The sequence below is a fragment of the Salmo salar genome, chromosome ssa07, assembly GCF_905237065.1.
Source record: "Salmo salar chromosome ssa07, Ssal_v3.1, whole genome shotgun sequence".
In the NCBI taxonomy this organism is placed as follows: Eukaryota; Metazoa; Chordata; class Actinopteri; order Salmoniformes; family Salmonidae; genus Salmo; species Salmo salar.
The window spans coordinates 21,196,723-21,213,797 of record NC_059448.1 but is presented as its reverse complement, the minus strand read 5'-3'; the positions used below and the strand labels follow the sequence as shown (position 1 = coordinate 21,213,797).

General features: G+C 48.0%; 1 protein-coding gene across 1 annotated transcript; it reads left to right on the top strand.

Moving 5' to 3' along the window:
* The first annotated feature begins 10,777 nt into the window (after window positions 1-10,777).
* On the top strand, window positions 10,778-16,290 carry LOC106608796 (uncharacterized). Its single transcript, XM_014206944.2, has 19 exons — window positions 10,778-10,921; window positions 11,007-11,062; window positions 11,184-11,273; window positions 11,527-11,654; window positions 11,869-12,012; window positions 12,113-12,184; window positions 12,281-12,457; window positions 12,691-12,787; window positions 12,991-13,214; window positions 13,394-13,547; window positions 13,632-13,843; window positions 14,033-14,150; window positions 14,324-14,529; window positions 14,622-14,739; window positions 14,846-15,015; window positions 15,540-15,637; window positions 15,747-15,862; window positions 15,945-16,089; window positions 16,196-16,290. The coding sequence occupies exons 1-19, from the start codon at window positions 10,899-10,901 to the stop codon at window positions 16,200-16,202; spliced, it is 2,355 nt and encodes a 784-aa protein (XP_014062419.1). The 5' UTR covers window positions 10,778-10,898; the 3' UTR covers window positions 16,203-16,290.
* Window positions 16,291-17,075: the final 785 nt, after the last annotated feature.

Below are 17,075 nucleotides of genomic sequence, written 5' to 3'. Positions count from 1 at the left end.
ATATTATATTGTGGTCTGATGGTCCTGTAAGTCACCTCTGTGTAGTTCTCCTCAGACGAGCTCCCGGCTACCCTAGGGGCACTGGGGAGAGCAGTGGCACAGGACGGGGTACCGCTACGTCACTCCCATCTACCTGCCGGGTCATCAGCCACCACCTTGGACTGAAATCCGAGTCCCCCTGTGGTAACAGACACACAAAGAGATATTATTAAATAAATCAAATGTTATTGGTCAAATACACATATTTGGCAGGTGCAGTGAAATGCTACAACAGTGCAGTAATACCTAACAATACAAAACACTCAAACCCAAAGAATAAAAAGAAAGAAATTAAGAAATATCAGAACGAGCAATGTCAGAGTTAGGAATATAAATATATATGTATATGATGGTGTGTATAGACATTATGTATATGAATAGAAAAGGTGTGTACAGCAGTAGTTATACAGGATGAGCCTTGATTAGAATACAGTATATAAATATTTTATTTTCATTTATTTTATTTCACCTTTATTTAACCAGGTAGGCAAGTTGAGAACAAGTTCTCATTTACAATTGCGACCTGGCCAAGATAAAGCAAAGCAGTTCGACAACATACAAAAACACAGAGTTCCACATGGAGTAAAACAACATACAATCAATGATACAGGAGAAAAAAAATAAGACTATATACAATGTGAGCAAATTATGTGAGATAAGGGAGGTAAAGGCAAAAAAGGCCATGGTGGCAAAGTAAATAAAGTATAGCAAGTAAAACACTGGAATGGTAGATTTGTAATTTGAAGAAAGTTCAAAGTTAAAATATAAATAATATGGTCCAAAGGAGCAAAATAATAAATAAAATAAATAAATACAGTAGGGGAAGAGGTAGTAGTTTGGGCTAAATTATAGATGGGCTATGTACAGGTGCAGTGATCTGGGAGCTGCTCTGATAGCTGGTGCTTAAAGCTAGTGAGGGAGATAAGTGTTTCCAGTTTCAGAGATTTTTGTAGTTCGTTCCAGTCATTGGCAGCAGAGAACTGGAAGGAGAGACGACCAAAGGAGGAGTTGGCTTTAGGGGTGACCAGAGAGATATACCTGCTGGAGCGTGTGCTACAGGTGGGTGCTGCTATGGTGACCAGTGAGCGGAGATAAAGGGGGACTTTACCTAGTAGGGTCTTTTAGATGACCTGGAGCCAATGTGTTTGGCGACGATTATGAAGCTAAGGCAAGCCAACGAGAGCGTACAGGTCGCAGTGGTGGGTAGTATATGGGGCTTTGGTGACAAAACGGATGGCACTGTGATAGACTGCATCCAGCTTGTTGAGTAGGGTATTGGAGGCTATTTTGTAAATGACATCGCCGAAGTCGAGGATTGGTAGGATGGTCAGTTTTACGAGGGTTTGTTTGGCAGCATGAGTGAAGGATGCTTTTTTGCGAAATAGGAAGCCAATTCTAGATTTAACTTTGGATTGGAGATGATTGATGTGAGTCTGGAAGGAGAGTTTACAGTCTAACCAGACACCTAGGTATTTGTAGTTGTCCACAAATTCTAAGTCAGAACCGTCCAGAGAAGTGATGCTGGACAGGCGGGCAGGTGCAGGCAGCGATTGGTTGAAGAGCATGCATTTAGTTTTACTTGTATTTAGGAGCAGTTGAGACCACGGAAGGAGAGTTGTATGGCATTGAAGTTCGTTTGGAGGGTTGTTAACACAGTGTCCAAAGAAGGGCCAGAAGTATACAGAATGGTGTCGTCTGCGTAGAGGTGGATCAGAGATTCACCAGCAGCAAGAGCGACATCATTGATGTATACAGAGAAAAGAGTTGGCCCAAGAATTGAACCCTGTGGTACCCCCATAGAGACTGCCAGAGGTCCGGACAGCAGGCCCTCCGATTTGACACACTGAACTCTATCAGAGAAGTAGTTGGTGAACCAGGCGATGCAATCGTTTGAGAAACCAAGGCTACTGAGTCTGCCGATGAGGATGTGGTGATTAACAGAGTCAAAAGCTTTGGCCAGGTCAATGAATACGGCAGCACAGTATTGTTTCTTATCGATGGCGGTTACGATGTCGTTTAGGACCTTGAGCGTGGCTGAGGTGCACCCATGACCAGCTCTGAAACCAGATTGCATAGCGGAGAGAGTGCGGTGGGATTCGAAATGGTCGGTAATCTGTTTGTTGACTTGGCTTTCGAAGACCTTAGAAAGGCAGGGTAGGATGGATATAGGTCTGTAGCAATTTGGGTCAAGAGTGTCACCTCCTTTGAAGAGGGGGATGACAGCAGCTGATTTCCAATCTATGGGAATCTCAGACGACACGAAAGAGAGGTTGAACAGGCTAGTAATAGGGGTTGCAATAATTCCGGCAGATAATTTTAGAAAGAAAGGGTCCGGATTGTCAAGCCCAGCTGATTTGTAGGGGTGCAGATTTTGCAGCTCTTTCAGAACATCAGCTGAATGGATTTGGGAGAAGGAGAAATGGGGAAGGCTTGGGCGAGTAGCTGTGGGGGGTGCAGTGCTGTTGAATGCAGTAGGGGTAGTTAGGTGGAAAGCATGGCCAGCCGTAGAAAAATGCTTATTGAAATTCTCAATTATAGTGGGCTTATCGGTGGTGACAGAGTTTCCTATCCTCAGTGCAGTGGGCAGTTGGGAGGAGGTGTTCTTATTCTCCATGGACTTTACAATGTCCCAGAACTTTTTAGAGTTTGAGTTGCAGGAAGCAAATTTCTGTTTGAAAAAGCTAGCCTTGGCGTTTCTAACTGCCTGTGTGTATTGGTTTCTAACTTCCCTGAAAAGTTGCATATCGCGGGGGCAGTTCGATGCTAATGCAGAACGCCACAGGATATTTTTGTGTTGGTTAAGGGCAGTCAGGTCTGGGGAGAACCAATCTGTTCCTGGTTCTAAATTTCTTGAAAGGGGCGTGCTTATTTAAGATGGTGAGGAAGGCATTTAAAAAAAAAAAACAGGCATCCTCTACTGACGGGATGAGGTCAATATCCTTCCAGGATACCAGGGCCAGATCGATTAGAAAGGCTTGCTCGTTGAAATGTTTCAGGGAGCGTTTGACAGTGATGAGTGGAGGTCGTTTGACCGCTGACCCATTACGGGTGCAGGCAATGAGGCAGTGATCGCTGAGATCTTGGTTGAAAACAGCAGAGGTGTATTTATGTCACGATTCCCACCGACGGTGGCGCCCCCTCCTGCTCGGGTGGCGCTCGGAGGTCGTCGTCACCGGCCTATTAGCTACTACCGATCCCTTTTTGGTTTTCCCTATTTTTGGTTTTGGGCACCTGTGGCCAATTAGCTATTAGAGGGGGTGTTTAGTTCAGCTGGCCCGTCTGTTGTTTGTGCGGGATTAATTTGTGTTCATTGACGAAGTGTTGTTCGTCGGCTTTACCTAGTCGTCTATTTTTTATTTTATTCCCTATGGTTGGGAACTTTTGTTTATCCTGTGTGATTAAAAACACCACTCCCTGTGTTCGCTGCTTCCTGCGCCTCATTCCTCCTACCCGACTACCGAAGCCGTTACAGAATCCCGCACCACTGAAAAAGGCATGGAATCAGCGGGAATCAGCGGGCACTCCTCTTCCCTCGATGGAGGAACGTGTGCTTCACCACACTACGGTCCTACACCGCATCGGATCAGCGATGGACCAGATGATGGAGAGGATGGACCGATGGGAGAGAAGTGGAATCCTCTCTCCACCTCCACCTCCTCCGATACAGCCACCTTCGTCTCCCACTACGTCTGGCTCTGGCGCGCTTCGTTTGACGCTCCCAAGGGAGTACGATGGTGCGATGGCTGGGTGCCAGGGGTTTTTGCTCCAGCTTGAGCTGTACCTGGCCACCGTCAGACCTGCTCCCACAGGAGAGGAGAGCGTGAGTGCCCTCGTTTTCTGCCTGATGGGCTGGGCTCTGGAATGGGCTAATGCGGTCTGGAAGAGCCCAGACTCGGCGAGGGACCACTATCCAGAGTTCACCCGCCGCTTTCGGGCCGTGTTCGACCAACCTCCAGAAGGAAGAGCGGCGGGTGAACGGCTGTTCCACCTCAGGCAGGAGACGAGGAGTGCTCAGGACTTCGCGCTGGAGTTCAGGACCTTGGCTGCTGGGGCGGGGTGGAACGACAGGGCCCTCATAGACCACTACCGCTGCAGTCTCCGGGCGGACGTCCGCAGGGAGCTGGCCTGTCGGGACACAGCTCTGTCCCTGGACGAGCTTATAGACATGTCCATCCGTCTCGACAATTTGCTGGCTGCCCGCGGGCGTTCGGAGAGGGTCCTGCCCGTTCCACCCCCGTGCACCCCCGCCCCTACCCCTATGGAGGTAGGGGGGGCCGTGCCAAGGGGCACCGGAGGAGGTGGCTCCTCCTGCACCAGCTGTGGTTGGAGAGGACACACGGCCGACCGGTGCTGGAGGAGCCAGTCTGGGAGTCGAGAGGGCAGGCAGAACACTTCTCGGTCACCTCAGGTGAGTCAGAGTCACCCAGAGTCACCCAGAGTCACCCAGAACCCCCTGTTGGTCACGTGTTTTTACCTGTTTTGTTTACCAAATTGTTTCCCTCTTCCCAGCATAGGGCGCTAGTCGATTTAGGCGCAGCTGGGAACTTTATGGATCGTGGACTTGCCATCAAGCTGGGCATTCCGCGGGTGCCGTTAGATTCCCCCTTCCCCGTGCACTCCCTAGATAGCCTACCATTAGGGTCAGGGCTAGTCAGGGAGTCTACGGTGCCACTGGACATGGTAACGCAGGGGAATCATAAGGAACGCATTAGTTTTTTCCTTATTGATTAGCCTGCGTTTCCGGTGGTGCTAGGGGTCCCCTGGCTGGCTGGTCACAATCCCCGTATTTCGTGGAAACAGGGGGTTCTCCAGGGGTGGTCAGAGGAGTGTTCAGGGAGGTGTCTAGGAGTTTCCATAGGTGCCACGTCGGTGGAAAGTCCAGACCAGGTGTCCACCGTGCGCATTCCCCCTGAATACGCCGATTTGGCGATCGCTTTTTGTAAAAAGAGGGCGACCAAATTACCACCTCATCGACAGGGGGATTATGCGATAGATCTCCAGGTTAACGCTGCGCTTCCCAGGAATCACGTGTACCCCTTGTCACAGGAGGAGACGGAGGCTATGGAGACATATGTCACGGAATCCCTGGGACAGGGGTACATTCGACCCTCCATCTCACCCGCTTCCTCGAGTTTCTTTTTTGTGAAGAAAAAGGAGGGAGGTCTGCGTCCGTGCATTGATTACCGAGGTCTAAACGCTATCATGGTGGGGTTTAGTTACCCACTACCTCTCATCGCTACGGCGGTGGAATCATTTCACGGAGCACAGTTCTTCACAAAACTGGATCTCAGGAGCGCGTATAACCTGGTGCGTATCAAGAAGGGAGACGAGTGGAAAACCGCCTTTAGTACCACATCGGGCCATTATGAGTACCTCGTCATGCCGTATGGGTTGAAAAATGCTCCAGCCGTCTTTCAATCCTTTGTTGACGAAATTCTCAGGGACCTGCACGGGCAGGGCGTGATAGTCTAAATCGATAACATTCTGATATATTCCGCCACCCGCTCCCCGCATGTGTCCCTGGTACGCAAGGTGCTTGGTAGACTGCTGGAGCATGACCTATACGTTAAGGCTGAGAAGTGTGAGTTTTCCAAACGAGCCGTCTCCTTTCTGGGTTATCGCATTTCCACCACGGGGGTGGTGATGGAGTGTGACCGCGTTAAGGCCGTGCGTAATTGGCCGACTCCAACCACGGTGAAGGAGGTGCAGCGGTTCTTAGGCTTTGCCAATTACTACCGGAGGTTTATCCGGGGTTATGGCCAGGTAGCGGCTCCCATTACCTCACTGCTGAAGGGGGGGCCGGTGCGTTTGCGATGGTCGACAGAGGCGAAAGGAGCCTTCAAGAAGTTGAAGACGCTGTTCACCGACGCACCCGTGTTGGCGCACCCGGACCCGTCTTTAGCGTTCATAGTGGAGGTGGACACATCCGAGGCTGGGGTGGGTGCCGTGCTATCACAGCACTCAGGTACGCCATCGAAACTCCGCCCCTGCGCTTTCTTTTCGAAGAAGCTCAGTTCGGCGGAGCGTAACTACGATGTGGGGGACAGGGAGTTGCTAGCGGTGGTAAAAGCCCTGAGGGTGTGGCGGCACTGGCTTGAGGGGGCTAAGCACCCCTTTCTCATCTGGACCGACCACCGAAACCTGGAGTGCATCCGGGCAGCGAGGAGACTGAATCCACGTCAGGCGAGGTGGGCCATGTTCTTCGCCCGGTTTCGGTTTACCATCTCCTATAGACCGGGTTCCCTGAATACTAAAGCCGACGCGCTGTCCCGTCTCTATGACACGGAGGACCGGCCCATCGATCCAACTCCCATCATTCCAGCGTCTAGGCTGGTGGCACCAGTGGTATGGGAGGTGGACGCGGACATCGAGCGGGCATTGGTGTTGGAACCTGCGCCTGCGCAGGTGCCCGTGGGGGCGCATGTATGTGCCGCTCGGTGTTCGTGATCGTTTGATTCGGTGGGCGCACACGCTACCTACTGCGGGTCATCCTGGTGAGGCGAGGACAGTGCGGAGTCTAAGGGGGAAGTACTGGTGGCCCACCTTGGCTAAGGACGTGAGGTCCTATGTCTCTTCCTGTTCGGTATGTGCCCAGAGTAAGGCTCCTAGGCATCTACCGAGAGGGAAGTTACAGCCCCTCCCCGTTCCACAACGACCATGGTCGCACCTGTCCATTGACTTCTTGACAGATCTTCCCCCCTCTCAGGGGAACACGGCGATTCTGGTGGTTGTGGATCGGTTCTTTAAGTCCTGCCATATCCTCCCATTGCCCGGTCTCCCTACGGCCCTGCAGACTGCGGAGGCCCTATTTACCCACGTCTTCCGGCACTACGGGGTGCCGGAGGACATTGTCTCTGATCGAGGTTCCCAGTTCACATCCAGGGTCTGTAGAGCATTTATGGAGCGGCTGAGTGTCTCGGTCAGTTTGACCTCCGGTTATCACCCTGAGAGCAATGGGCAGGCGGAGAGGGTGAACCAGGAGGTGGGCAGGTTCCTGAGGTCGTATTGCCAGGACCGGCCCCTCCGCGTGCCCTGCCGGAAGCTGGGGCCGCAGTGTGTGGGGCCCTTCAAAGTCCTGAGGAGGATAAACGAGGTGTGTTATCGGTTGAAACTCCCTTCCTATTACCGCATTAACCCCTCGTTTCATGTGTCTCTCCTCAGGCCGGTGGTAGCTGGTCCCCTTCAGGAAAATGAGGTGCCGGAGGTCCCTCCGCCCCCTCTGGACACCGGGGTCCCCGGCGTACAGCATTCGGGCCATTCTGGACTCTAGACGCCGGGCGAGGGGCCTGCAGTACCTCATGGACTGGGAGGGGTACGGCCCGGAGGAGAGGTGCTGGGTGCCGGCGGAGGACGTCCTGGACCCATCCATGTTGAGGGATTTCCACCACCTCCGTCCGGATCGCCCTGCGCCTCGCCCTCCGGGTCGACCTCGAGGCCGCGCGTCAGGAGGGGGGTACTGTCACGATTCCCACCGACGGTAGCGCCCCCTCCTGCTCGGGTGGCGCTCGGCGGTCGTCGTCACCGGCCTATTAGCTACTACCGATCCCTTTTTGGTTTTCCCTTTTTTTGGTTTTGGGCACCTGTGGCCAATTAGCTATTAGAGGGGGTATTTAGTTCAGCTGGCCCGTCTGTTGTTTGTGCGGGATTAATTTGTGTTCATTGACGAAGTGTTGTTCATCGGCTTTACCTGGTCGTCTATTTTGTATTTTATTCCCTATGGTTGGGAACTTTTGTTTATCCTGTGTGATTAAAAACACCACTCCCTGTGTTCGCTGCTTCCTGCGCCTCATTCCTCCTACCTGACTACCGAAGCCGTTACAAATTAGAGGGCACGTTGGTTAGGATGATATCTATGAGGGTGCCAGTGTTTGCGGCTTTGGGGTTGTACCTGGTGCGTTCATTAATAATTTGTGTGAGATTGAGGGCATCAAGCTTGGATTGTAGGATGGCTGGGGTGTTAAGCATGTCCCAGTTTAGGTCACCTAGTAGCACGAGCTCTGAAGATAGATGGGGGGCAATCAGTTCACATATGGTGTCCAGAGCACAGCTAGGGGCCGAGGGGGGGTCTATAGCAGGCGGCGACGGTGAGAGACTTGTTTTTGGAGAGGTGGATTTTTAAAGTAGAAGTTCAAATTGTTTGGGTACAGACCTGGATAGCAGGACAGAGCTCTGCAGGCTATCTCTGCAGTAGATTGCAACACCGCCCCCTTTGGTCGTTCTATCTTGTCTGAAAACGTTGTAGTTAGGGATGAAGATTTCAGAGTTTTTGGTGGACTTCCTAAGCCAAGATTCAGACACAGCTAGGACATCCGGGTTGGCAGAGTGAAGTGAAGTGAAGTGGGTAAAACAGTATGTAAACATTATTCAAGTGACCGGTGTTCAATGACTATGTACATAGGGCAGCAGTCTCTAAGGTGCATGGTTGAGTACCGGGTGGTAGCCGGCTAGTAACAGTGACTAAGTTTCAGGGCAGGGTACTGGGCGGAGGCCGGCTAGTGGTGACTATTTAACAGTCTAATAGTCTAATGAATCTTACACATTCTGGCTGGCAGACTGAGTATTTTATTTGAAGTTAACATTGAGAACATAATTCTCATAACATGTGGTAAACACCTTGATGCTATTGGATGAATCCCAGAACATATTCCAGTCTGTACTAGAAAAACAGTCTTGTAGCCTTGTGTCTGCTTCAACGGACAACTTCTGTATTGAGCTTTGCTCTGAGTGAAGTGGTACTTCCTGGTACTGGTACTTCCTGTTTTTGAGATTTTGTTTGTTAACAGGATGCAGGTAGATAGTCATGGTCTGATTTGCCAAAGGGAGGGTGAGGGAGGGCCTCATCCACACTATCCCTACAGGTAACACACATGCATGCACGCACACACACTATTTACACACTAACATTAAAATGTTCAGTTCTCTTAACAATTGTGTTTTGTTTCAGGCTGACCATTCAGTGTCCCTACCCTGCCAATGACACCGTCACTGTCTCTATTGAGCACCCTGTCAACTCAACCTTTGCACTCTAACCTCTGCTGCCTATTTAATACATTAGTCTCCAACAGAGGTCAGGGCAGTGGGCAGTATGTGGGTGTGGCGATAGTTGGGATGGGAGCTTTGATTTCTGCTACAGGGAAGATGCTCTGTTGAATGCCCAATAAAATATGTTTGCAAATTTGTGAAGTTGGTTAAAATCCCAACTGAATGTATTTCATAAAATGAGCCCATTGCCAAGTGAAAATATAACTTGGGTCACTAAACTTACCAAAAAGGCTGCGTTTACACAGGCAGCCCAATTTTGATATTTTTTGACAAATCAGATCAGCTCTGAAGAAGATCTGATGTGAAAATATCTGTGATCGGTCAAAAGACCAATTAGTGGAAAAAAGATCAGAATTGGACTGCCTGTGTAAACGCAGCCATAGTGAAGGATTAATCTGTACCGTGAATATGAAATGACACGTATAAATATATCATAGACTATGTATACTGAACAAAAATATAAATGCAACAAAGATTTTACTGAGTTACAGGAAATCAGTCAATTAAAATAAATCAATTATGACCTAATCTATGGGTTTCACATGACTGGAATACAGATATGGATCAGTTGGTCACAGATACCTTAAAAAAAAGTAGGGGGGTGGATCAGAAAACCAGTCAGTATCTTGTGTGACCACCATTTGCCTGATGCAGCGCAACACATTTCCTTCACATAGAGTTGATCAGGCTGTTGTCCCACCCCTCTTCAATGGCTGTGCGAAGCTGCTGGATATTGGCGGGAACTGGAACACAGAGCATCCCACACATGCTCAATGGGTGACATGTCTGGTGAGTATGCAGGCCATGGAAGAACTGGGACATTTTCAGCTTCAAGGAATTGTGCACAGATCCTTGCGACATGGGGCTGTGCATTATTATGTTGAAACAGGAGGTGACGGCGGTGGATAAATGGCACTACAACGGATCTCGTCACGGTGTCTCTGTGCATTCAAATTGCCATCGATAAAATGCAATTGTGTTTGTTGTCTGTAGCTTATGCCGCCAATACCATAACCCCACCGCCACCATGGGCACTCAGTTCACAACGTTAACATCAGCAAACCAATTGCCCACACAACGTCGTACACGTGGTCTGTGGTTGTGAGGCCGGATGGATGTGGCTTATGGTAGAGAAATGAACATTCAATTCTCTGGCAACAGCTCTGGTGGACATTCTTGCAGTCAGCATGCCAATTGCACTCCTTCAAAACTTGAGATATCTGTGGCATTGTGTTTTGTGACACATTTTAGAGTGGCCTTTTATTGCCCCCAGCACAAGGTGCACCTGTGTAATAATCATACTGTTTAATCAGCTTCTTGATATGCCACAGCTGTCAAGTGGATGGATTATCTTGGCAAAGGAGAAATGCTCACTAACAGGGATGTAAACAAATTTGTACACAAAGTTTGATAGAAATAAGCCTTTTGTGCGAATGGAAAATGTCTGGGATCTTTTATTTCTCATGAAACATGGAACCAACACTTTACATGATCTGTTTATATCGTTGTTCAGTGGAGATGGAAAACACATCCTAAGAAAGGGGGAAGGAGAGAAGATGAGGAGAGGAATCCAGTTCAGACTATTTTGCTGCGAGCCCTAGGCTCTGGCAAGCTGGCCAACCATGTGACCCAATTAGCTAATTATTTACCTCAATCACAGCACCACCCCCATATAAAAGTGCCAGAGAGAAAACATGCTACTCATCAACTGTTGTTTTGTCTAGGATACTGTCAGCACGTGGTAGTTGATGTTGTGTTAACTAGCAGGTGTAGTTTACTAGCTGTTCCTGGCTAGGGTTAGACACTTCTACGGAGCAATGGCTTTTGGGTTTTGGTTGGGGTAAGTTTGGTGGTGGGCTTAAATGTTTTGATTAAGTGTTTTGATGCTGGCACACTATGTTGACCTGTGCTTATGCTTTTCTTAGAGTATTTATACTCCTGTCTGTATGGCCTAGTGTAAGATGTTCTGACCTTCCAAAAGGTAAGAAACTTAAATTGGGTCAGATTAGCCTTTTATACAAGTTATAGAACACTGGTATTACTCGTTGGCCAGAATCAAATAGCTTCCACCCTTCAGATTCTCACCTTGTGTGTCTATATAGGGGCCATTGAGACTGCATGTCGGGATCGATACCTGTTAGTGACAACGCAACTCTCATTTGCTGGGAACGAACCTCGCTTTGAAGCGGTTGGTAAGTAGCCTTTTAACCTTATCTGATGCCAAATGGGCCTGAAATCAGGTTTGGTCAGCTCATGAACTTGGCATCTCAACATGTCTTGGCCAGTGTTTGGTAGCTGGTGCTGACAGGAAGTCTCTCCCTGCAGTATATTTCAGTCTCTTGCTGTGCCTGTCTGACCACTTAAGAAGAAATTGATATTTATTTAGATTTCTACTTGAGCATATTCAAATCATTTGATTTGACCCAGTCCTTTACCCCCAACTAGATGCTGATGGTGTTCACCCCATCACTAAGCAGTATGGGTCAGAGTGTGGCTACATGTTCAGTATCCTCCCTCTGCCTGGCCATGCTGAGCTCAGAGCCTCCTACTTCTCCTGCCACACTGACAACCAGGTCCATATATTTTCTGTGCATTGTAGTCTTGTCAAAGCCTCACCCCATGGGCTCACTGGATAAATCAACATTTCCATTTCAATGAAATGACAATGAACCAATGTGGAGTAGACATTGAATTGCTATCTGTGCCCATGGGAAGGGCTTTTGAAAGATATTTTCTAGTTAAATTGCTACCAGGTATCTGTTGAAGGTCTTGCTTTTTGTGTCTTAGGATGATGAGCTGTTCACTTTACGCTTTAACTTGATCATAACTGCTGCGAGTGGAGTGGAAACGACCTACACTGTGAATGCAACCTGCTCCCTCCCTCTACCCTGGTCACCCAGAGAAGTCAGCTGTGAGGAGAACTATATGGAGGTACTGATACATGGATCTAGAATGTGTATCCAGGGCTCTTTAAGGTTGAGGTGGGCTTGTGTATTCTTATAGGAGAGTGATCTGTTATGTTACCCTGTAGGTGTCAATGAGGAGTGATGTGTCCTGTCTATATGGTACAACAACGGATGCCTGGACTGCTGCCCTTGCTACAGTAAGCTTAAGGCTATTTGGCAAATTCTCAATTAGATGAGCTGCACCAGTTTGTCCCCATACCACCATGCCTGCCCTGTCTCTTGTTCCCCATCAGGCCCACAGCTCTGCCACGTCTACCTGGCAGGTGATGTTCCAGCAGGAGGGGCAGGAGCTGATTCCCATGTCCTTCTCAGAGGCTCGGGAGCTGGGCTACGTGTTCCACCTCACCCAGGGCAGGCTGGTGTTCCGCTCACCCTACACACCACGGTCTGTCATGGGGTCTGTCTCCATGGTGAGGATTTAAATGTCCTGTTCAATGGCTTCCTTTGTCTTGGGTGTGTCTTCAGGCTTGCTTAATTTGACATTAACTACCTAGAGTGGCGGCTCTATTCCGAGAGGGTCTTATATTGCTTAACGTTTCAAACCTGGTTATGCAGGATGGGAAGGAAGCCACTTATTTGGGCTACTGAAATGCCCCCCTTTCGTACTGTTGGCAAGGACACTTCATCCATTCTTTAATTCCAGGTGAATGGCTCATTGGTGGAGGTGGTCCATCCCATACTGTTCTCCAGGCAGAGATGGGTGGTAATGATGGTGGACTGGATTGTTGCGTGCAGCACTAGTAAGTTCCAGGGAAATATCATCCCCCACATAATCAAGGCTCAGATCTGAAGGGACTGGATAGTCTTAAGCAATAGTGATGGCTCAATTCAGCAAATACTACTTTCACCTATGAAGTTATTTCAGATCAGTGAGATGTTTTGATCACACAGTTGGTAAGGAAGAGTTGCTCATTGGGTCCTAACACTTGTAATCTCTATCCAGATGAAGGGATGTATGATGGGGTGCAGCTGGTCTGGCAGACCCCCACTCTGCTGTCCCCGCTGGTCTCTGGCCTCTCTGGGTTGGAGAGCAGCAAGATCACAATGGGGGTGGATGGGCAGCTCCTGGATGAGCCCATCACAGCAGAGCGAGGCTACAGCCTGGACATCAGTGACACCACCGTCCAGATCAGCATCCCCTTCAACGCTGCCGGAGGATACAGAAAAGTCATTAGCATACTAGGCCCACATCTGACCATTAACATGCAGAAGTTTACCTTGTATTCTGATGTAGGGAAGCTGCAAATGGCTTCAGTTACTCATGTCCTCTGTACACATTTTCAATATTCTTCTTTGTAGCATATAACCTAATGGCAGATGCTTCATAACGGTTTCAACTCTTCCAGAGCTTTGTGATGGACAACATGTACCATGAGTTCTATGTGGTCCGTCTCTACTATGAACAAATCTTTCTTGATGACTGTGGTGTGGAGACCAGACTCCGCCTCCACAGGCCCATGAACACCCCCCTTCTGATCCAGAACCTCTCCATCATTAACCGTAAGAGTTCTACTAGCCAATCCAAAGTGGCTCTTCAGCTCCATGGTCATGGTTGCTAAAGACCCTGTCCTTCGCCCACCACAGAAACAGTCCTTGAGGATCGTGTGTTTACTGTGTACCTGGGGAACCTCTCCTACGATGTTGACCTGGTGGCTGTGAAGCTCAATGGTCAGAACTTCACCATACTAGAGGCGAAAAAAAGTGGCCTCGTCATAACCATGGTCCCCCAGCCTGACAGTACCCTACATGCCTACATTCTCAGGGTGCCATTTGAGGATGCTGTTGTTCACAAGCTGGTAAAGAACAATTTATATTTACTCTTTAATGAACTACTGTGGTTTCTCAGCATTTCCTCATGACTTCTCATTGGAGGAGATCCACGGTTCCTCCCCTCAAACTTTGTGCAATGGGTTTTGGGGACCTGAGATTCACTCCTAGTATGTTGATGTAAGAATTTGTTTCTCAATGAGTGTTCATATCCATAGTACTCTACCGAGGGGCTTCTTCAGTTCTCATTGGACATCAACTACACTTTGGTCATCCTGCCTCAAGAGGAGCCCTACTACTACTTGGCCTCAGTTGTGGCTCAGTTCAATGATGTCTGTAAGTTGAATTGAACTTTATTAAGAGACCTGGGCTGGAAGTGACATTCCTCACGATGGTCTTCCTAGCCTTCTGGTTCTGACCACTGCCTAATGTGGATGCAGCCCAGGGATCTACCACTGTTTACCCCTGATGTTATCTTGGCACTATTGGGCCGTTCTTCTCTTCACCAGTTCCTCCCTTCTTCAATGGTGTCTGCAATGAGGAAAGCATCACTTTCCTTATGGGCCATAAGCCATTTGATTACCTGTGGGAGGTGGGTGTTGGCCCTTACCTTCTGACCCCAAATCTGGCAGCCAAGCGGGGCTACATCATGCAGAATGACAGCAAGAGTCTGACCCTGGAAGTGCCCCTCTTCTCTGTTGGCTACACTTATAAGGTGAGATGCTCATTGGGCAAGTGCTTAAACTGACTTGTCGTTGGGTAAAGTAGGCGTTATATTGATTTAAAATGTACCTTTTTTTTCTCCAGGACATCAATTTGAAGCAGTTCTACGGCTCTTTTGAAATTCACTCAAGACTTCCCAAGACCTTGGAGGTGACGAGTTCCTTGGCCAAGGCTTGTCTCTTCCAGACTACTGAGGTCATAGGTAACTACTAGTGCCTCAACTTTGCCTGCAGCTTAATTTATTGCCTGACTGTTTATGGTGTTGCTCATTCCCTTTGTTCTAGCCCAGCTCTAACAACTTTCTCTAGTGTGTTCCACTGAAGGGGTGCTGACAGTGGTTACTGATGTGGCTCTGGCCATCCCTGGAGCTGAACCCAACGCAACCTTCCTCCTGGACTCTACCTGCAGGCCTCAAGAGACAGATGACACCAGGGTTCTCTTTAGCTTTGGACTCCATACCTGTGGTACCAGGGTCCAGGTATAACTGTCTAACCCATAACATTTTAATCATTAAAAGGATCAAGTGACTGGCCCTACCAGTGACTACTTCAAATAAAAGTTCCAGTCAGCGTCTTATCTGGTAACCCAGAACTGAACTTGCTTTCTGGGTACATACGTCTTAGACATTGCCACTTCTAGTGTGACGTCTCAGCTAAAGTCCCCCTAATTTCACATGTTTACCATCAATCGTTCAAGCACCGCTTTCGCCCCTATCCTGATGCGGCCAAACAATCTGCAAGAAAAACAAACACCGGAACTACTGCTGTTATCAATGCATTCCATCCCGTCATTGGTTCATGCGCAGAATCGGTCCATGAGATTAGCAAGCCTCCATCTCAATCCGTCAGCATAAAGGCTGAATTTTTAAATATTCAGACTTTCACCGATGTCTGTTTCTCATGAGGCCTGACAAGGGAACAACATTAGTTTTTAGACATGGCTTGCAACAGTTTAATTGTCATTGAATTACATTCAGGCTTGTGACGTCCTGTTGTCTTCCAGGTTGACCATCAGCACGTCACCTACGAAAATGAGATCAACGTTGAGCACACGATCCAATCTGCGACAGAACCAGTCAAAACCAGGGATACTGCCTCTGTGTACGTGACTTCACTAATCTATTGCCTCATTGGTTGACATAAATATTCACCTTAGTTATTAACTCTCACTACAGGCACTTGCGGCTTTAATGTTCAGTTCTCTTTTTAGGGTGACAGTGCGGTGTGTCTATCCACTGAGTGACCTATACAAGCTGTTTGCATATTGGCGGTTTGACGCAGACTCTCCAGGAGTTGGCACCATCTTGACTAGAGTTCCTGTAAAAAGTAAGTGCTCTATTGTCGTGCAGCTAAAGAGGGTGGTAAAACTGCTACAGCTTTTTACACCTGACTCTCTGTCCAATCAAAGTATTTCAGCCCACCTTTCCACCCACTACCTTAACCACCACCAGAAGACCATTGACGTCCACAGCTACTTCCAACACAGGCCTGAGTCCTGGGAGGGAAATGCCTGGCATCCACCCTAGGGCTAAATATGTCAAAGTCTTCAACCGGTAAATTAACCACTTAGGCCCAGACCCCAGTCACCTTCCATACAATGGTATGATATGGAGAAGTCTGTTCTAGATGAGGCCTAACTTTATTTTATTCTCTCCACAGGAACTAATGAAACCACTGACTGAATTGGGAGGGATTGCGGTGTTATTTTTGAATATAAATAAGTCTGGTATTTAATAAATATTTTCTTACAATCATTACCTTGTCCTGATTGGTATGGGATGTGGCTCCATCCAGTTTCAGGTATTGTATCACAAGTGAGGACTTTATTTGCATACACTAAGTTGGCTAGGTAAATGCTGTGTGTGACATGTTTGAATAACTAATCTCAATCTCTTTCAATGCATGTTGGCCTTTAAGGGGTGATGAGCAGTTCTAACCATGTCCACCCTGCCACTTTTAGTCAACTGCTACAGGATGGGGCTTGACTAATTTAAGCACTCGGATTCATAGACTGCATTTTGGCAGCAAGGCATGACCGTGAGATCAAAATAATTAACCATGTTGAGGCTAGTGTTACTAGAAATTCAGTAAAGAAAGCTCAAGGCATTAAGTTATATTCTAAAAATGAATGGCTCAACTACAGATTCCCCCTTAATCATTCTATAACGTATAAAGCCTCTGTAGACATTATTTTTTTTCTAGTATTTAACTTGAAATGGCACATGGCCTGCATAGCTGAGCATATTTGCTATAGAGAACCATGAAAGGCTATTGCTGCTTCTCTTCATGTTATTTCAATGTCTTCAGTGAGAATTCATAAGGTGGTTGCTAGAATGTGTAGAATTTCACTTGTCATGAGTGTCTAACCAATTGGTTATGCCTAGAATTTATGGCTCATACACTGTCAAGTTATATACATTGTACCTGGATGCTATAAGGCTGTTAATAACAGGTACCCCAATTCTGACCTTATACAATGCATTAGCCAGTGTGAAGTTGCATGTGACTGAAATGCTAAATTGTAACTGGTCCCATCAGA

Bases quoted from the DNA above. Each gene is read 5' to 3' on its own strand.
- LOC106608796 (XM_014206944.2), top strand. From the start codon at position 10,899: ATGGCTTTTGGGTTTTGGTTGGG. The intron at 10,922-11,006 runs GTAAGTTTGGTG...TGCTTTTCTTAG, and splicing joins GCTTTTGGGTTTTGGTTGGG to AGTATTTATACTCCTGTCTG. The intron at 15,863-15,944 runs GTAAGTGCTCTA...GTCCAATCAAAG, and splicing joins GACTAGAGTTCCTGTAAAAA to TATTTCAGCCCACCTTTCCA.